At 45.8% G+C, this 21901-nt stretch overlaps 1 protein-coding gene across 2 annotated transcripts in view; it reads left to right on the top strand.

The window, feature by feature from the left end:
* MYOM1 (myomesin 1) overlaps positions 1-21901 on the top strand; it is a 155325-nt gene that overhangs the window by 40595 nt on the left and 92829 nt on the right. For both annotated transcript variants that reach the window (XM_088469642.1, XM_088469641.1), the window contains 2 exons: positions 12917-13074; positions 18059-18151. In XM_088469642.1, coding sequence (XP_088325768.1) covers positions 12917-13074; positions 18059-18151 — 251 coding nt within the window. The remainder of the gene's footprint in view (positions 1-12916; positions 13075-18058; positions 18152-21901) is intronic.

Raw genomic sequence — 21901 nt, 5'->3', positions numbered from 1 at the left:
CATATATTACAATAAAATACACAATAGAGAAAAGTCTAACAAAGTCTAATCTATATAATAAGCAAGATAGTGTGTCTGTCTGTTTGTCCTTTATGCACGGCCAGAGTTTTGGACCTAGCTCCACCAAATTTGGCATGGTGGTGTAGTTTGACCACGATTAGGTTTTTCCCAGTGAGAAAGCTACAAAAGTATAATTTTAACCTCAGTCTGAGCAAACTTGATGACTCATACAAGTTCATATTAAACTAAGAGCCTCTGTTTTTGCATGCAAGGGCATAACTAGAACTATGTGGGCCACATAGCAACATCTTACAGAGGTAAAAAAATACATACATTTGCCCCCACACAGAACTCATTCATGTTATGCCACACAGACCCCCTTCAGGTTATGTAACACAAGGCCCATTTAGGTTATGCCACAGAGTAGTGCCCCTTATACATTATGCCACACAGTAATGCCCCTTACACTACACAGTAATGCCACTTACACATTATACCACACAGTTATACCCTTTACAGATTATGCCATATAGTAGTAGTGCCCCATGTAACACATTATTCCACACAATAGTAGTGCCCCTTACACATTATGCCCCCTCCCAGCAACTCACCTCCCCATGTCCCTCCAGCAGCCTCTCACCCTTCGTGCCATCAGCAGCCAGCAGGTGTGGATTTGGGGCCGGGCCGCCAGCTAATTATAGCTGGCACACCGTCAGGCATCGGCAAATATGGAAGAACAGTGCTAGCGCAATTTGAATCTGGCAGTGGTCACGAGCCAGTAGGAGTTTGCGGACTGGCAGCCAATCAGGAGCAGCGCACTATGGATTGCCTGCCAGGCCGCAAGCTCTGATTGCCTCGCGACCGGTGACACTGTCTCCCCATGGCAGCTGTAATCAGCTGGTGGGCCGGCCCCAAATCAACATTGCTGACAGCCGGGCTCCACTTGATGGCCCTGACTGTACTGGCCCACCCTGGGTGCGTGACTGGGTGCAGGGGCAGCAGTGGGCCACAGAGGCACCCCTTGCACCCATGGTAGTTACACCATTATTTGCAAGCATGTTAGCAAACAGTGGAGTGATTTTCAGGATCATTGGAATGGGGCTATAGGCGAGGACAATGTAAACAAATAAAGGCTGCAGGTGTACTTCAGGGTCCAGTCTTCAACAACGCCGGGTATCCCATCTAGTAATAATTATAATAGAAAAAAACCCAGCATATTGCAGTCTGTTAAATTATATTTGATAGTTTTATTATATCTTTGTATACTGTTACACATTTACTTTGACTGTTGTAATAATTTTGTTTATTAGTTTGTGCTAAGAATCTTCTCTTTTCGGGGGGGGGGATTGGAGAAGCAAATGAACCATGTTTTTATTATCAAAAATTCTGTCTCCTATGGCTACAAAATATACAATATTATATGAATAACTAACTTGTATACAGTACAATAACAAGGAGGGATATACGTTTAATGAGAGTTTTTGTATTAAGCATTTTTTTTATCATGATCTGGCTACATACAAACTCCTTACGATTGTTATATGCAATTAAGAAACATCTCCTGGTAGAATATGCAGTCAAAATGTCACCATTCAGAATGTAAACATTCAGAATGTTGACACAAAAGGTCAACATCAATGACATTTAAAATGTCAACATCATTAATGCCGACACCTGCAAAATATTAACATAGACAGATATTTATGCAGATTGAGCAATTGTTTGCCAGTGCGCATTCGTAAAGTCGCAATGCTTACACGCCACGATTGCCTTGCGATTATGGGCCTGATTCAGCAAGGAACGCAGTTGCTTATATGCATGCAATCGGTCGATTGTTGCATTCTGCGTATGTGCATGCATCGCAGTGCACGTGCGAAACTAGCCACTGTGATCGGGACAGCGATCGCAGAGGCTACGCAGACCCATGGCAGAACGATTGACAGGAAGTGACGTTTGTGGGAGGTGACGGGGGTGGTCAGGTGAATGCAGGCATGCCAGTACGTTTCAACACCGTTGCATAGGCGTGCATAAATTAGCCACTGCTATACCAGATGCCGCCTGAGGACTCATAGCGTGCGCTGAAGTAAGCAATTCCTGAGTAAGGTTTGAGCTTCATTAACTGTCCGATGTTACTCAATGTTACCGATTGTTAAACTATGTTGGTCAAGTATACAGATGTGAGTAAGGGGAAGTGGGCGTTCATATGTCAGGCTGCGATCGCAATGCGAATGCAACATTTACATGTCACCGCTGATATTAGCAACTACGTAGCGTGCGCGTAAACAAAATAGCGATCCTTGCTAAATCAGACCCTATGGGCCTGATTCAGAGCCGATCGTAAGCGGCCGCTCGTTCACTCCGAGCGATGTTCGCCCAACTGCGCATGCGTACGGATCGTAATACGCATGCGCGAACCAGTCAGTGCGGCCGAAAATCGTTTGTTCGCTAAATAGCGAATGCCTGCTATTTTGAGTGACAGAATGAGGCATATGTGGGTGGTAACAGGGGAAGGTGCTTGAAAACGGGGAGTGGAGATCAGAACGCAGGCGTGCTTAAAGGTCAAAACGGGCGTTTTAAGGGTGTGCATAATTAATACAGCAGCGTCATTGACCACGTCACTGGGTTATTTTATAGCCAGAACTGCTCGCAAGATTGTGGTAGCAAAAACCAACCACAAGAATAGCGAGCAGTTCATACGCTGGTCGATGTACTCGATTAATCTAATAAATAGCGGACATGACGTAGGATGCGAGCGGCCAGGGGGCGTATTTTTTCAAAAAACGACCGCAAGTTTTGTTCGCTTGTTCAGACATAGAGGCGTGAACAGACCGCAAAGAGCGAACGGTTCATTTGAATAGCCACCCCTATTTTCTGGACGAACGACCGCAAATAGCGTCCGGCTCTGAATCAGGCCCTATGTTCACAAAAAGGAATCACTCGCAAAGTGAGTGGCAGATAGTCAGCATTTGGGGGTGATAACTAGGGGTGGTCAGAAAAACACTGGTGTGTCTGACTGTTTAAATGCTGTTACCTGGGCGTGCATATATTAGCCCTTGCGATCTCCTACGCTGCCTGAGAGCCTTCTGTGTGTCAGGAGAGCTGCTGAGTCTGTGGCTTGTCAGACCTGCCGAAAGGGCAAGATGGCCGCTCGATGTGCGGTGTTGTTACCAATATTTACGCAGGTAAGCGACGTCGTACGCATATGAGAAGGCAGCAGTGGGCGTCCTTATGCTCGGATAGGATTTGGAACTATTAGCATATTTTCACAGCTATGTTTTGTGCAAAATCGCAGATGCGATCGGATTAGCGTCCATCTCTAAATCAGGCCCACAGACCTCAGACTACATATTTTCTAGGTCTCCTCACACAATCACAAGTGAATAATTAGTTTGATAACTTGGGGTAATTAGCTCGTTAGATTGGTGTGAGTGGTGCAGTGATTAGGTGCAGAATTAGAATCCACACATGGCATTCCAGTAAAATAAACGAAAATGGTGCTTTACTTCCAGCATGGTAATCAGGAAACAGAAATAGAAAATAAGAAACAACCTAGCCCTCTCTTAGGGCACTAGCTCACTTCTTGAACCCTCTCTATCAAGGTGCAGCTAGTCTGCCAATAAAGTCTCTGCCTGCTTCTCTGCAGGTCTATTGCCGACTCCAGCCTGGCTTGGCTTGACTGCCACAGCTATACAAACACCATCAGTCTTGTTTGCCTTCCCTGTATCCTCCAGGTATACAGTAGGCCCTGGCTTCCTCAGCCTGCAGTCCAGCTGCTTCAATGTTACACAGTCCGAGAGGTTTGTGGTCCGCTCCTGCCTCCTGCAAGGTCCAGACACAGGCCTCCTGGTCCCCAATGGCTTGCTTAGCTTCACTGGGTTCTCTGGCTGCCACAGTCCCACATAGACTGTTTCCAACAGCAGCCTGACTGGTCTGCCTTCTCATCAGCCCACACCTGAGCTCTCTCCACAAGGCCCCCACAGGTGTGTCACAAATCAGTATTTCTAACCTGTGTGGGAGGATCTCTCCAACCCCACACAGAATCTGCTGCTCACCAACATCATCTCCGGTGATACTGCCACATTATCTCCACCTGGCGATCTTTTAATATGTGTTAGTGAGTAATGACTACACCTGTGCACCTGATGGGTGACCTGCAAAACGTGTACAGTTTGGGTTCCTGAGGACTGAGGACCTGATTCAGCAAGGATCGCTACTCTGCTAATACGCATGCTACATAGTTGCTAATAGCGGTGAAATGCAAATGTTTGCAATCGCATTGCGATCACAGCTTAAACATAAGAACACCCACTTCCCCTTACTCACATCCATATACTTGGGCAACATAGCAAAATAATCTGTAACATCGGACCATACGCACAGTTAAGGCATGTCAGACCTCACTCAGGAATCGCTAACTTCAGCGTACGCTATGAGGCCTCAGACTGCGTATGGCCATGAAGTGGATAATTTATGCACACCTCTGCAACAGCGTTGCAACGCACTGGCACGCCTACATTCGCCCGACCACCCAACATCACCCACAAATGGTACTTCATGTCAATCACTCTGCTCTGGGTCTGCGTACCCTGTTCGGATTGCAAATGCTAGTTCGGCACTGTGATGCATACACATACGCAGTGCAAATTACTCGACCGATTGCTTGCGTATTAGCAACTGCGTTCCTTGCTGAATCAGGCCCTGAGTTTTAGAACCACTGCTTTAGTGATCAATTGTTGTTTGGATCCACCACTTGTCGACTTTTTCTATTAGTTGAGTTACCATCCAGCTTGGTCCTAGGCCCTCTTCTGTCCTCTATCTCTATCATTTCTCTTGGAAACAAAATATGCAAATGTATCTGTCACCATCTGTGATGGCCATTTTTATTCTGATAATTACTTACTGTAGAAAGTGCTGACATATTACTTATAGCTGTACCTTGAGAAAGTATCTACATCATCATGGGGCATAAGTATAGACAAATGTTACTCCTGACATCTACAGTACACGGAAGAAATGCTAGTGATTTACAGCTGGGGTTATTTTTGGTCATTCCCAGATAAAGGAATTTTTCCAGTCTTCCTTCAAGTGTATACTTTAGACAAGCTTATCAAATTCCCAAACTATATAGCCCCATAGCAACCAATCAGCTTCTGTCATTTAACTAGCACAGCCTGTAAAATGGCATTTAGAACAAAGTTGATTGTTTATTATTGGCAACTTTTCTACTTTATCTCTCTCCAATCTTTGATAAATCTCCCCCTTAAACAGGCCATACATCAGGACGATATTGTTCCAAACCGGCAACTAGTTGGCCGGTTCGAACAATAGTTGGGCAGTGTGTGGCAGCAAACTATAATTATTCCGTTGATCCCACACGCCCAGAGCCGGCCCTACCTAGTTTGGTGCCCTAGGCAAGATTTTGGCTGGTGCCCCCTAGCAGTTAATCCCACCACACTCCACTCTTCAGACACTCTCCCCCACCTCTTCAAACATGATACTCAATTTTCACTTACCTCTTTGGTGTTCCTCCCTTTTCTTTCGTCAGCTTCTTTCTTCCTTTAGGAGTCTGGCAGAGGACACATAATTTTGATTTATTTGCCTCCATTTTATCATATTTATTACAACTCTCTTGATAGATAGATATACAGGATATATAGCTACATGTACACACACACCGATCCAGTGTACTACCCACTTCACAGAGCCACATACTGTCCCCTTCAATGTCAGCCTCACAAAGCAGCACCCATCTCCCCTCGCAGCACAGAACCCCTGGCCTCATTCAGTACCCCTTTCCCAGCACAGCACCCCTGGCCTCATTCAGTACCCCTTTCCCAGCACAGCACCCCTGGCCTCAATCAGTACCCCTTTCCCAGCACAGCACCCCTGGCCTCATTCAGTACCCCTTTCCCAGCACAGCACCCCTGGCCTCATTCAGTACCCCTTTCCCAGCACAGCACCCCTGGCCTCATTCAGTACCCCTTTCCCAGCACAGCACCCCTGGCCTCATTATGCACCCCTTATCCAGCAAAGTCAGTACCCTTCATTCAGCACAGCACCCCTGGCCTCATTAATTATGCTCCCCTTTCCCAGCACAGCACCCCTCAGTCATCCAGCACAGGCAACACCCCTTCCCAGGATGGCCTCTATGCACCCCTTTCCCAGCAGAGTCAGCACCTCTCAGTCCTCTAGCAGCACCCCTCTACCAGCTGAGAGCTCAGCTGACTTACTTAGGGCCCCATTTATCAACAATGCATAACCACATTAGCACTCGCTAAAGGGATTATGTCATCCTTTCTGTATTCAACACACAGCTGTAATCTGAGATTACTGCTGTTTGTCACGGCATTGTTCTCACCATCTTTAGATGGCGAGAGTGATGCGGTCCTCAGTGCCGACAATGGGGACCAAGCGCTGCCTTTCCAGCTTCAGTGAAGCCTTCCAGGCACTGCCGGGTCCCCGTCGGGTTAAGTGCCATGCACGTGCGCAGACGGACAGTTGCGCATGCGCATTACACAGAAGCCCATCACTGGCTGCATTAGGCTGCCAGCAGCTGAGCAGAGGAGCTCGCCGATGAGGAGGACTTCGCTGGACTTCACCAGAGGGTTAAGTATTGATAAACACTAGTGCAGTGGTTCCCAATCATATCAGCATTGTTTTCATGGCACCCCTAAGCCGAATGTTTGTTATTGAGATATTCAGAAGAAATGTAGTGAGGTAGTAAAGTGAAGTAAATTGTGCTGACCTGTCATCCTTAGGCTCAGTTATGTGGTGGGGGACAGATTTGCGCTTCTATTTGTCCACATATTTACATTACATTGACCATAAATAATTTGATTTGGTGCTGGACCAGCAACCTGAGGCACCCCTGCAAATGTCCCAAGGCACCCCAGGGTGCTGAAGCGCATAGTTTGGGAACCATTGCACTAGTGACATTTTTGTTTGTATCACTGCGATACTAAATGAAAAATGCTGCTGCAGTTTAGCTTCATTAATAGATGGGGCCCTTAGTCTCACTCTCTTCAGGGACAGGGAGGCAGTTGCAGACACCCCTGCTTGTTTTTCCAGCACCTAGACCGTCCCTGTTGGACTTGGTAGGCACTGGGTGGCTGATGAGCCGTGAGGGTGGAGGAGTGGCTGCAGCTGGGCATGCCCTCCCACGGCCATTTTGCTTGCCACAGCCCAGTGGCATAACTAGTGAGTAGTGAGCTCTGGTGCAAATAGCAAGCAAGGGACTATCTGCGTGCAACTTAGGCGCGCTGCCGAAAAATAGGTTTGGACGCGTGGAGAAGGGGCGTGGCCCAGTGGCAGAACTAGAGAGTGGCGGGCCCATGTGCAAGAATATGCTTTGGGCCCTCCCCCCTGCCCATTCCTGGCACCCCGCACCACAACATTTTTTCACCACCACCCACTCCCCCCCGTAATTAGATCCAGTGTCTGTCCTGCTGCCCAGCCTTGTTTTTTCACCACCCCTTGCTGCCCCGCCAGTCAGTAAATTCAGTCTGTCCAGCCCCACTGTGTCAGCCTCACTCTCTCCCCCAAACCCAGCGTCTCAGGCTCATTCTCCCCCCCCAGCCCTAGGGTGTCAGCCTCATTCTCCCCCTCAGCCCCAGCATGTGTTTCAGCCCCCCCAGCGTGTGGGTCAGCGTCTTCCCCCTGAAGCAGGCCCGCTCCGGCTCCAATTTTTGTTAATGGGGACCAGGATGGTGGGCAGCGGCACTGTCAGATGCAGGTGGCCATGGGCTCCTGCACCACAGCGGGCCCCGGTGCAAGGCACCAGCTGCACTGACACTAGTTCCGCCACTGGCGTGGCCTCACAGCACATAGGGTTATCAGTAGCGCCATATTATGCAGAGTGCATCGCAGTGAGGGCCATCTAATGCAGAGGCTCCATATAATGAAGATAGCATCACAGTGAGCGCCATATAATATAGAGAGTGTCACAGTGAGCGCCATGTAATGCAGAGTGCGTCGCAGTGAGCTCCATATAATGCAGAGAGCACTATCTAATATAGAGTGTATTGCAGTGGGTGCCATATAATGCAGAGTGTTGTAATGAATGCCATATAATGCAGAGTGTTGCAATGAATGCCATATAATGCAGAGTGTTGCAATGAATGCCATATAATGCAGAGTGTTGCAATGAATGCCATATAATGCAGAGTGTTGCAATGAATGCCATATAATGCAGAGTGTTGCAATGAATGCCATATAATGCAGAGTGTTGCAATGAATGCCATATGATGCAGAGAACATCAGTGACCCACATATAACTTGTAACACAGGTAATATAAATACACCCCCTCACACACACATATACATAAAATTAATACACCCACCGATACTCACACTACATTAATAGACCACTCCACCGCAGACAGTATTAAAACACACTCCAACCCCCCTCCCCATTGCATACAGATAACACCCCCCCAGATGACACTGGCACCTGTCTAGGAGGAGGTTCTGTGCTTTTCGTGCCGGACTCCAAGGACAGGAAAGGAGAGGTGAGACTGTGACAGAGGGCTAGACTAGAGAAGAAGGGGCAGGATCTCGGGGTTAGGGGGCGGGTCTCGGTCAGGTAAAGTAGGGTGCATGTAGAATAGACAGAGAGGAGGGTCAGTGCTGCTGCTGCTGAACGTCAGTAAGTGTCTGCCTCACTTGTTTCACCCCCTTCAGTCATGGCACAACCAGCACCCCCAGCGCACGATCAAACGGGGATCAGGCTGACATATCGGGCACATCATCTAGTGTGTACCCACTATGCGTGCCTCCGCTGCCCAACATCAGGGTCATTCCGTCGTCTGTGTACCAGGACGATATGTCGACATATCGTACCACGGGTACACATCAGAACAATGTAATGAACGACGGAATGATCAGTTGTTTCATCCTTCATTAACATAAATGGGGTCGCATGTGATAGCATCAGGTTTGATGTGCAGCACATCAAACCTGACAATGCCACATGCGACCACGGGAGCGCATATATTGTGCATACACACTGCACGATATGCACAATTTGTCGTTCCGATTGGCCAAATCACCCATCATCGTCCCAGTGTGTACCAGGCATTACACCTATACTTGAAGCCGCAATACTGTCAGTGTCAGTGGATATTGTTTTTCTAAACAAGGATACAATGTATCCAAAAATATCAAGTTGAAAAAACTTGTCTGTTAAAGAGAATACAAAAGTCTTAAAGCTGGGTACACAATTAGACAATATCAGCACGATACAGTATGTCGTTTCCGGCCAAACCGGAATGACATATCAGCCACATCGCTCAGTTTGTATGGCCAATATGCGTGCGGCCGAATGTGACATCATCCAGTCGGCCGCACTGCATGTCCAACCACATGCGGCCCCATTGCAGGTAATGAAGGAGGGAACGAGGCATCATTCCATCGTTCATTGCCTCGTTCTGATGTGTCACCAGTATCTGATATATCGGCCCATCTGGTGTATACCCAGCTTAAGGGACACAGGGGGAGATGTATTAACCCGTAATATGGGGGAGGAGTGATATCGGTGCACGTTATGTTTGCTGATACTGCTTCTCCCCAATGTATTATTGAGGGGTTCAGTGTTAAATAGCACTCCTGTCATTATCAGCGCTGCTATCTACAAGGTAGCAGGGCTGATGTGCAGGCGTGCCGATAGCCGAGCGGGGCCCAGGTAAAGGGGTGTGACTTAATCGCGGGAGGTGTGTGATCGCTCCCCCCACAGGCATAGGAGACTGCTGTGGCTGCTGCTTAGCAGCTGCGAGTGTTCTCCCAGTGCAGCCCAGTACACAGCAGCGTGTGCTGGTCTGCTGTGATATAAGACGGGGGGGTGGGGAGGGCGGCACCGGGTCCTGTCCCCCTCCGGGCCCCTCCAGCAAAGCCCAGGTAATTAGTACCTGCTCCCCCCCTCTAGGCACCCCTGCCGATGTGCAGGGCAATATACGAACAGTCAGTGGCACTGACCGTTCCAACAGCTGCACCTGTCATTGCCCTATCCTATCCTATCACCCAGAGGCTGCCGGCTCCGGGCTGCACACAATATCTCGCAATGCTCTGGCAGGGATCACTGGAGGGAGGAGTTTTCACTCCCCCTCTCCAGCAGATGAGATGTTCGTACATCTCCTCTGTATTGTTTCCTGCTTTTCCTAGATAATGAGAAGAAACAGTAAGAGTTATAGCGGCACAATGCGTGCCGCTGTAATACATCTTCCCCACTATACTGTACTGTTTCAACTAAAGTACACAAAAAACAAGCCAAATGTAATAGGGTGAGAGTTTAGAAAATGTGAGAGTTTTCTCACACTTTTTAAACTCGGCCAATGTAATAGAGTCCGAGAACAAAGCACCAGAGCAAACTCGCATGTTTTTCAGACTCAAAAAACTCTCACGATTTAAACTCTCATCCAGATGTTTTCTCATTTTGAAGATAAAACTTTACCAATGTGAGAGGTTACTGCAAAACTCTCACATTTTCTAAATTCTCACATTTGGCCCCCTGTGTTACTTTAGTCTTTCATTTATTTCATACTTGCCTGATCCTGCTGTCCCGAAGTAGTCCAAAGGGGACATTTTAAGTTTTTAACATAATAAATAGACATGCAAACGTTTTTGTTTCTTTAAAAACAAATATTTATTTATTCAAAACATGCAGAAGTAGGCAGAACCTGGCCACCTATGTCTGTGACCTCACAAGTTGGAGAGAAGTTGGCTGGTGTGCTAAAAAAGTAGGCTGGCTGGATGGTCTGATGAAAAAGTTGGTTAGGTGTGTGGGGCACCGTTTTAGTTGGACAGACAAGTTGGACGGTTGGTCAGTTGGATGGTTGGAGGAAAGTTGGTCTAATGTATGGCCAGCTTTATTCTCTTTGTGATCTGGCTGTACTAATATGTAAATTGTGGCACTAAGAGACATATGTTTATTATTTATTGAGTGTATAGACTCGATAATTAAAATTTTTACCACAGCTATAAGAAATTATGTTCTGTCTAGATGTATTAAAAAACACATCCAGAGGCAGGTGCCCCGATAGGAGCCCATCACTACGATGTGTAGTAAAGTGACTGCTGACGTGATCACTTTAGTGCACATGCACGTTCATCCAACTGTGCATGAGCGAGCGGCTATTATCAGGGAGGAATCCTAAGGATCCCTCTCCCAGTAAAATGTATGAAATGGCTTTGGCAAATATCACAGTGTAGAAGCCCCCATAGAAACCTATGCGGACTGCTATTGTGATCGGAAACTGGGGAACTACAGCTTACCCTGATCTTACATCCAGGAGATGTCTACATTATGTGCAGGTTTCCTGCTAAATTCATCTAATAAATATGCCCTTAAACCTCATCTTTGTAGATATGGAACCAGGGCCCTCTTATCTCTCTGTCTGTTTGTTGATATCCAGTCTTGTTTTATTACTATGTTTGTTCCCAATTGTAAAGTACTGTGTAGTTTGCTGGTGCTATATAAATTATTATTATTATTATTATTATTATAATTATTATTATAATTATTATTATTAATAATAATAATAATAATAATAATAATAATAATATTAATGATAATGATAATAATGATAAATGGTGAGCCCATGAGGTGAAGCTTGTACATTTTTGGCATGCTGGCCAATGGACATTTCAATGTTTCTGCAAAGCAGAACTTATTAACATGATGTATATTCTCCTGTTTCAGTAATTGTGTCATATGAATAATAATAATTAATGCCTCCAGTCACTGGGCCTGAGGCAGAGTTGGGTACTGTACCAGCTAGCATCAAATGTGGGAACATACATACATATACACCTATGCAGATTTCTGTGCGCCAGAACTGAAGCCCATATTCAATTTGGAGTGAAAAGCCGAGATCGGCAAAAAAGTTTTGCCGATGATGTTATTTTGCCAGGCGGAAAAGTATCGTCGTATTCAATTTCAAAGACTTTCCGCCTAGGCGGAAAGTCAATGCAATGTAATAGGCGAAAAAGTTGAATAGCAGGTGGAAAAAAGTGCAGAATTGGGGTTTTGGGGTGCAACATTGCAGGAACCCCTGTGCAGCCTTAAGACAGTCCTCCAAAGGTAAACTGCGTCAAAAAATCTTAAAAAAGACTTAAGAACACCCCAAAAAATTACTTTCATTTTGGGGGCGAAAAATAAAAAAGTTGGAGGACAAAGTTGAAAACTAGCGAAATAGACTCCAGGGGGGTCCCCAAGTATTCCCTGGGTGTTTTTTTGATTGCAGGTGTTTGCAGCAGGTGGATTTTTTACGTATTTTTAAAAGATACTTTAGCAACTTTAAAATATGCTACCCCCATTTTCAGGTACCCAAAATTTGCAGGGACTAGTTATTTTCTCCAAAAAATAAAACAAAATGCTATTCTTCACCACTTATGCAAATACGCAAAACAGCGCCTATTGAGACCATTTAAAAACACCAAAAACCTTCAGCAGGCCAATTCGGGGGTATCCATAGTGATCCCCCATGTCAGTGCATCTTTTGGGGGGTGCCAGGCTGATTACCCCATTTTGGAGAGGACTTTCCGCCTGTTCAAGTATTGAATACGGGGAATCGCGGGGACACGTGCAAAAAGTTTCCGCACCCAAAACACACGATATAGGCGAAAAGTCAGCCAGGCGAAAAAGTATCGCAGGTGCGAAACATATTGAATACGGGCCTATGACTGTATATATAGATTGATGATACAATGAACTACTTCCGCACTGGTAAATGCCATAGAAAATGAAATGTAAAGTTGGGATGAGATCACTTGGTACTAGGTAGAATGGGGTCTGTCAGAAGAGGAAATGTTCACTATCTGCATTGCTTATTTTTATTTTACATAGATTAATTAGAATAAAAAAAGTATAAAAAATTTTTTTTTTTCTTCCATGCAACGGTAACATCTTCTTTCATTTCTCCAGTTAGAAGAAACTGAAGAATTTCACAAAAAGATAAATGAGGACACACTGTTACATGCTCCAGTCTTCGTCATCAAGACGCGTTCTCACACTATCTGGGAGACACAGAACGTGAAATTTCACTGCACAGTGAGTGGATGGCCAGAGCCACGAGTTACCTGGTATGCTCATATCTACTACTTGTGTATTCATGTCAGTGATAAATAGCTATATTCAGAGCTATTGCATTGGTTTCCTAGTCATACATACTGCAGTGCCACACATACATAGATGTAATTAACTCTTTCTTAAGATCTTAGTACCTTTCTTGACCTGTACTTAAAAGACAATCTAAGTCACCATCCTATAAACATTATTTTTTTTGTTTACACTACTCCTTATTTCTGGGGACATTACACATAATGTTTTATATAATGATCCTACCAATATTCAGTCACCCTCTCATTTCCTAACCAAGGCCTCTAACTGAACAAGTTACATTTACATTTGTACTCTGCATTGCTATTACCTCCTATGGGTCTATTCCAGGCTTGCCTACCCTCCCGATTTAGCCGGGAGCCTCCCGATTTTCGGGTGCCGCTCCCGGCCCCCCAGAAAGGCAGGCAAGCCTCCCGGAAGCCTCCGACCCTCCCGTCCTCCCCCCTGAAAAGATTAGAAACCCCAACAGCAGGGGAGCCGGTGACGCGATTCGCACTGAACTGCGTCATTGCGGCCCCGCCCCCTGCTTCACACTGCCGAAAATAACGGCACCCCCAATGCACCACCAACTGGCTGGCCCGCCCCCAGCTCCGCGCCCAATGACCGCACCCGCCCCCCCACTGTTAGCCGACAATCAGCTCCCTCCCGGAACGCTGGAGCTGATTGTCGGCAAGTATGGTCTATTCATGATGTTAAATATCGGGGTCCGAACATTCTAACTCACTGCGGATGCTGGAGCAATTCATCATTGCTCTGGCGCGAATACAGATGATCCGAGTATCAGTTGTCTCTGCGAGCAGTGACGCTAGTGTGCATGCGTGACCTACATGTCATGTATGTACACAGGAGCCCTGAAGTCCGGAGGAAGGAGCCGGACAGTGGCAGAGGGATCCGAAAGGATCCCTCTTCGAAACCCGGGACTCCTTCCTAGAGGGAAGGAGCGGGTAGCGAGAGCAGTTTCTGTAGAAAAGGAATAGGAGTTTTTTCTAATGAATGAATGAAGTGGTAGGAGGTTGGACATTTGCAGTTCCGGAGCAGGGCTCTGTATCACCCCGTACCGGGTCTGCCTGCCTAACACATAAAGTCATGATGTCACGCCGAATGGTCGCGGCCTCTAGCACCAGAAAGTAGAGCAGTGCACGGCGCATCCTTCGGGCGTCTACAGACTGCAGGGTGTGTGCCCGCAGCTCTACAGAAACATTACTGGCTGCAGGGTGCTGTTCCAGGCACCCCATAAGTCAAATGCAGGTGCTGTGAGGCAGTGACAGTGCCACCGCCAGGACATACTTGCCGACCGGTATATTTACCTCTCTGGGAGAGGGCTGGAGAGGACTCCCAAGTGGGCAGTGATGGGGGCGGGGCCAGAATATTTGTGTCATTAGGCCCCGCTCCCTTCACGGGGAAAACCCGCAAATTGTGCATATTTAAATAGGGGGCATGGCCAAATGACATGGTTATCATAGAATCGCGTCATTAGGCCCCGTCTCTTATGTGCGGATTATCCCTATTCCTGCAAATACAATGGGGAACTGGCCAGGATGCAGAAGTGCCTACTGTTCATGGGGTGCGGGGGCCTACCCAAAATCGGGAGCCTCCCACAGATTCCGGGAGAGTAGGTATGTATGCCCTATGGCCCAGAGCCCTATATGATGCCACAGCTCGCCCACCCCTACTCACAGCCCTGGATATTTCATGTGATGTTTACACTTTTGCACAATGCGACACTTAAGATATTTTCACTCACAACAAACATAAATTCTACCAGTCCAAAACAAAAGCATTTTACCCTGTGCACTCAGGTCCAAAGTGGGGGGGGATGCGAACTTTGGGCCGTATTCAACTAGCTTTGCGTATGCGATAAAGTTTTGCATGCCGGACTTTTCGCCTACATCGCATATTTTAGCCACAGAAACTTATCGTGCACGTACCTGCTATTCGCCCTATTCAATTGCAAAATACGCAAAAACAGCGACAACCGAAGTCAGAACAGGCGAAAAGTGGTGTCAGAATCGGGGCAAATCAGCCTGAACCCCCTAAAAAGATGCAGAAACATTGGGGATCAATGTAGTAGTGCCCGATTAGCCGTAATACAACTGTTTGGGGTCCTTAAGTTCGCAGAATTGCCTCTAATTAGTATCTTTGCACATGTCGTGAAAAATGGCATAAAGCATTATTTTGGGGGGAAAATAAGTAGTCCTGTCAAATTTGGGGTGCCTGAAAATGGGTGCTAGCATATTTTAATTTCTCTAAAGTGCAGTTTTAATAAATGCGAATTTCCACCATCATAAAAGTACCTGCAATCCCAAAAACACTTGACCCCTTCTTAGTGCACCCCCAGAAACTTATTTCGCTAGTTTGTGAACTTGTCCCCCCACATTGTGCATTTTCGCCCCCAAATTCAGGTCTTAAGGTTTTTATTTAGGAATTTTTTTTACGCAGTTGTCCATTGGGGGGTTGTCCCTAGGGTTCTGAGTGGTGTCCTCACCTTTGCACCCCAAAACAAAACTTTTGCACTTCTTTTTTCATGCTATTCAGAAGCTAATCTTTTTCGCCTATTACACTGCATTGATTTTCCGCGTAGAAAAAAAAAGCGGATGGAATTAAATATTGAGATAAGTTTCCGGCAGGTGAAAAATCGCAATCGGCGACACTTATTCGCGGATCTCGACTTTCTGCTTCTAATTGAATATGGCCCTTAGTCGGAAAAATCACACTACAACCGCATTTTAAATGTGGTTTGTAGTAAATAGGGGCCAATGACACAATTTGCTTTTTTATTATTATTATCATTTATTTATATGGTGCCACAAGTGTTCCGCAGCGCCTTACAAAGTACATAAACAAATTGTTGACCAGTGACTTACAGAGCAATAGAATACAGGACCAGGACATGGATAATATACATTGCTACATTAGCAACTACAGTATAACGCCCAGATAAGCAACAGAGCATAAGCAACCAAGTGTTAGGTACCTTAGTGGTGAGTAAGAAGTAGGTGAAACTAAAGTAGGGAGAAGCACAAGCGGGAAGAGGGCCCTGCTCGTAAGAGCTTACATTCTAAAAGGGAGGGGCAGACAAACAGGTTTGACACAGATGGGGTAGACGGGGTGGAAGGAGCATGTAGCAGCTAGTTAGGATGAGAGCTGGAAGGCTTCGATGAAGTAGTGGGTCTTGAGAGCCCATTAGAAGGATTGCAAAGAGGTGAAGAGTCTGATGGAGAGTGGGAGACAGTTCCAAAGGTGGGGAGCATTGCGGGCAAAATCTTGGAGGCGGGAGTGGGAGGAAGTAATCGGTTGGCATGAAAGGCGGCGTGCATTAGTTGAACAAAGAGAGCAGACAGGAGAGTGAAGGGAGATGAGATCAGAGATGCAAATGGGAGAAGATTGGGTGATGGCTTTGTAAGCGAGTGTGAGAACCTTAAATTGGGTTCTGAAAGGGAAGTGGAGCAGGTGGAGGGCTTGTAGGAGAGGGGAGGCAGATGTAGAGCATTTGAAGAGGAAGATAAGCCGTGCAGCAGCATTAAGGACAGACTGGAGAGGAGAGAGAGAGAAGGGAGTTGGGGAGGCCAGATAGGAGAAGGTTACAGTAGTCCAATCTGGAGATGACCAGTGAGTGTTTGAGGGTTTTAGTAGCATCCTGGGTGAGATAGAGTCGGATCTTGGAAATATTTTTGAGATGGAAACAACAGGACTGCGAAAGGTTCTGGATATGTCGTTTGAAGGAGAGGGATGAATCTAGGATAACTTCAAGACAGTGCACAATTGATAAAGAAATAGTGAGAAATGAGGTTATATGGGAGGGTGGGAAGACGATAAGCTCTGTCTTAGACATATTGAGTTTAAGAAATTGCTGGGACATCCAGGAAGAGATAGCAGAGAGACAGTTGGAGATACAAGTCAGAACAGAGGGGGAGAGATCAGGGGAGGAAAGGTAGATTTGAGTATCATCAGCATAGTGATGATAATGGAGGTCAAAAGAGCTGATGAGTTCACCTAGAGAGGAAGTATAGAGGGAGAATAGGAGAGGTCCAAGAGCAGAAGTTTGGGGAACACCTACTGAGGCTGTGGGGGGGGAAGAGGAGTCAAGAGAGGAAATCGAGAAAGATCGGTCAGAGAGGTAGAAGGACAGCCAGGAGAGGGCAGTGTCACGTAGACCAAGGGAGTGAAGGATATGCAGCAGGAGAGGGTGGTCCAAAGTGTTGAAAGCAGCAGAGAGATCAAGGAGAATGAGAAGAGAGTAGTGGCCCTTGGATTTGGCAGCAAGGAGGTCGTTGCTGACTTTCGTGAGGGCAGTTTCAGTGGAGTGGAGAGAACGAAAGCCAGACTGAAAAGGGTCAAGGATGGAGTGGGAGGAAAGAAAAGTGGTAACGCGGTTGTAGACAATCCGCTCAAGGAGTTTGGAGGCAAAAGGGAGGAGAGAAATGGACCGGTAGTTAGAGAGAAGGTTAGGATCAAGGGTAGGTTTTTTAAGAATGGGGGAGACAAGGGCATGCTTGAACTGTTGAGCTGCATTGAATATTGGTGCACTCCACAACATACTTGCCTCCACTGCATTAGGGCAACAGGTTATACTTTTCTCTGGGGGTAGGTCCAAAAATGTGTGTAGAGAGGGTGTGTAATGCCAAGAAGCACATTATCACATACCTATCATCTACTGTACAATGCCACAATTATTGGGGACAGGAGGATGATTAGAATTGCTGCATATTTAGTCATCGAATCCCTGGACCACTCACTTCAGTGCAGTGGATGAGATCTGGAAGGCTGGTCCATTTTGGGAATCCAGGAAAACTCTCTAAATTCAGGAGTCTCCCAGAAATGATAGGAGAGTAAGCTAGTATGCAGCTAGTACACAGTAACCACAATTGTACTTTACCGTATATGAGACAAAGAGCAATCTCAGACACTGTATGTGCTCCTCTGACTCCTTCATGTTTCTTTTTCTAGGTATAAAAATAATGTTCCAATCAATGATCAAGCTCATCCTGAGAAATACAAGATTGAAAGTTCCTATGGTCTTCACTCGCTGGAGATTAATAAGTGAGTAACAGATAAAGTTTGAGTGGCCAATTAGAGATTGCTATATACATTTACCTGTTCACACTGACTATAAATAAACATGTCAGAAGTATCTCATAGACTTTATTATACTGTACTTTCCACAGACAAGTAGGAGTAATGATTAGTTTTATATATCTTATTACTTGTTAATGCAAGATTGAAGTGAATGTTAGAACGCAATGTACGTACCAGTACCCAAGTGATTTAGATTAACACCATTTTGTTTCTGTTTCCACAAACTCTTGTCATCTCTCAGTATACATTACAATGGTGCTTGAAAGTTTGTGAACCCTTCAAAATTTTTGATATTTCTGCTGAAATTTGGCCTAAAACTACATCAGATTTTCACACATGTCCTAAAAGTAGATAAAGAGAAACCAAATCAGACAAATGAGACAAAAAATGCTCTTTTTTTTTTTTTTTTTTTGAGGAATACCTGCATTCAAAGCGTTTCTGGCTGGTGAGCTGTGTGATATTCCACTGCGCTCAAGCTCTGGTCCTTGTGTATAAGAGCGAGTATGGCTGTACACTATGTAACACCAATAAACCACTCCACTGGTTCAGCAACTGGGCTGTTGGTAGTTGTAAAGCATCCACTAGTGTGTGCAGAAACTCTGCTATATCCTCAAGCCTGCACACACATATTACTCACATATTACTTACATATTACTAACAGATTACACAATATGGGCCAGATCCTGAGTCAGACTCAATATTGATGTTCACACAATGGAGCAATTTTTCTCTACTGCACATGTGGCTAATTCCCTAAAGAGTCACACTGGCCCCATGGTGTGTATGCACAGAGTAGCAGTATGGACTGGCACGCATAGTATTCCAAGTGTCCTGACAATGTGCTGGGCGTTTCTGGGAAGTGTCTAGTCATACGCACAAAGATGGTCTGTCTTATGGTGTGCTATGGGAATGTTGTGGGTGTGCTCTTGAACTGGGTGCAACTGCAAACTCAGGCACTTAATCACTCCCATTGGAGGCCAAAGACTGATAGAGAATGTTCTTGTATCTGAAGACACACCAAGCGGTATTTCAGTGTCTAAAGATGCTCAAAATGGGTGTCTCAGTGCTCATTCAAACATGTAGCTGTACACCAGGGAGAGGCAGGTAGCGGCATTAGCTTATAGTCACATACGCAAGATGCACACATGGAAGCTGTAGCATCTGACTCAGAATCAGGCCCTGTGGGACTGGTTCTGAGCTGAGAGAAAAACAAGTAACTGTGCACCTTGGCAGAACCATGTTACACTACAGGTGGGGCAGGATTACCATGTGCAGAGATATTTAGATATGAGAGGGGTGTGTGATGTGTCCAAAATCAAATGTAAAGTGCAGTGTAACACTAAAGCTGCCCAGCATCCAACAGCAGCCAGTATTTGCATGTAAAACATGGTTTGTCTAGGTACGAAGGACCTAATTCAATGATTTACGTAAATTTGATATTTCTCTGCACATGTGCAGAAGCCGCTTCAGTTTCTGTGCATGTGCAGATCTGTTTCTGTGATGTCGGACACAGTGCCCCAAAGCTGCAGTATCATTGTCATGCTGCTGGTATTTGGAGCCGGTTACAGGGAGCATTCCAGAAAACGGGGATGTGTTAGCCCCATTTTCTAAGCGAGCCAAAGCCAGGGGCTGCTTCTTTGGACGCAGCTTCTCAGATCCCGGCAGTGTGATTTTTGCCAGACATCCTGAGTAACCTGGGGGCTACTCAGATATCCGATGGTCACGCAGTTTTTGGAAGCTGCAATGGATCAGAGAAGCTGGCAGTGAGCGTCTTTTTACTTAAGATGCCTCCTGCAACTTTTGCATACAGCGTCCATCTGAATCAGGCCTAAAGTTACTTGCTTTTTGCTTTTATCTCAATTCAACATCAGCCCCTATGTCTATTACTTCTTTAGAACTAACTACAAGGAAAGAATGGGAAGAATGTAATACAGATTGTGTACACAAGACAAAACAAACAATCCTTGTATAGGCTCTATAAATCATAAAATAAAGCCTAGACACTATACCTAGAAATAATAGCCTGATTCAGAAATGTACGTAAACCCCCTGGTTTATGTAGACTTCCGATGGTGGAGTGCAGGACCCGGTCTGCACATGTGCCGAAAAAGTCCTGCGTGATCGCATGCAATGCCCCCAAGCTGCATCACGAGTAACATGCTGCGGCCGTTTGGGTGCGGGGCAGGGGCGTATTAAGAGAGGAAGGGGCCAATGTGCATTCCCCGTCTGGGGCCCCCTCCTCTCTCCCCGGCAGCTGGCAACATCACCGCAGCAATAAACTCTGGATACTAGTCTGTACCCAGAGCCTACTGCGCATGAGGAAAACGACGGGATAATGGCCGCTGTGGTCATTTTCCAAGTGTTTTGTGCAGCGATACAGCCGACGCAGGACTTCGGAGGGGTAAGTATTAAAAAATATGGGTGCAAGGTGTGCAGTGTGGCCCCCCTGGACCTATGTGCACCCATTATAAATACGCCCCTGGTGTGGGGAGAGGGTGGCGCAGACCTGCGTGTCATCCCCTTTTCCTGGAAGTGTGGAAGGCCAGGGTCTACGTCGGAGGATGCAGATTTCCTGGCCTTGCAAGTGGGCAGGAGGCGGCTAGTCAAGTAGTTTTCAGCTTACTCAGATGGCTGATGACGGAAATCGGATGTTGACCAGTTGTTGCTTTATCGTATGCAGCACTCGGATCTGTGATACAGGCTGGAGACGTCTTTGTCCCTCAGATGCCTCCTGCAGGCATTAGAATAGTAGTAGTACTGCATAGCCGCTTCCCTGTAGCTGTGCAATACCGTCCATCTCTGAATCAGGCCCATTAAACTTTCTTTATTTTAAGTGTAACTGTCATTGTTCTTTTTGTATTAATCAGACTTAACTCATATTTTGTTTGTTTAGTTACTTTGGTAAGCACTAGTGACATTTTAATTGTCACAAAGATCTTTCGTATTAAATATCTTCCCTCCCCAAACAGCTATTTCAGGTGATGCATCTACTTTCAGCTTTTCAGATACTGAGAGCAACCTATTGTTTGTAAATGTCTGCAAATCAAGTCACTAAGGGCCGTATTCAATTAGGTGCGAAAAGTTGCGTTTGGCAAAGAGCATTCGCAGGTGCGATCTTTTCGGGCATACGGGCGTATCGCGCTATATAAATTGCAGGTGTTTTTAGGATTGCAGGTGGCTGCAGCAGTGTATTTTTAACATTCTTTAAAACTGCACTTGATAGACACATAAATATATTTGTACCCCCAATTTAACTACAGCAATTATTTTTTCCAAAAAAATAGCTTTTTATCATTATTCCACACTTATGTAATTATGCATATAACCGCCATTTGCCTCAATTTAAGAACCCAAAATACTTTTATTAGGGCTAATACACTTCTATATTGATTTCCTATGTCAGTTAGGCTTTTTATGGAGTACAGGCTGATTTCCCCAAAATGTGCTGTACTTTTCGCTAGTTTCGCCAAGCGCAATTATCGACATATGCGTTTTCATGTGTCTTGCAGTTGGATAGGGCGAAAAGCGGGAGCATTGATAAAGTACGCGAAAAAATCGCATCAAAACTGGCGAATGGGGAGAAAACTTTGCCTTTGGAACCCTTTTTGCCAAGCGCGACTTTTCGCACCTGATTGAATACAGCCCTAAATGTGTGCAACTTAATATCTTGTTTCTACTGCATATATATATATATATAAGTAAGGAGTAAGAGGA

This window comes from Taudactylus pleione, unplaced genomic scaffold (assembly GCF_031769625.1).
Source record: "Taudactylus pleione unplaced genomic scaffold, aTauple2 ptg000093l, whole genome shotgun sequence".
Lineage (NCBI taxonomy): Eukaryota > Metazoa > Chordata > Amphibia > Anura > Myobatrachidae > Taudactylus > Taudactylus pleione.
The sequence above is the reverse complement of the archived record's forward strand: the minus strand, read 5'-3'. Positions and strand labels throughout refer to the sequence as shown.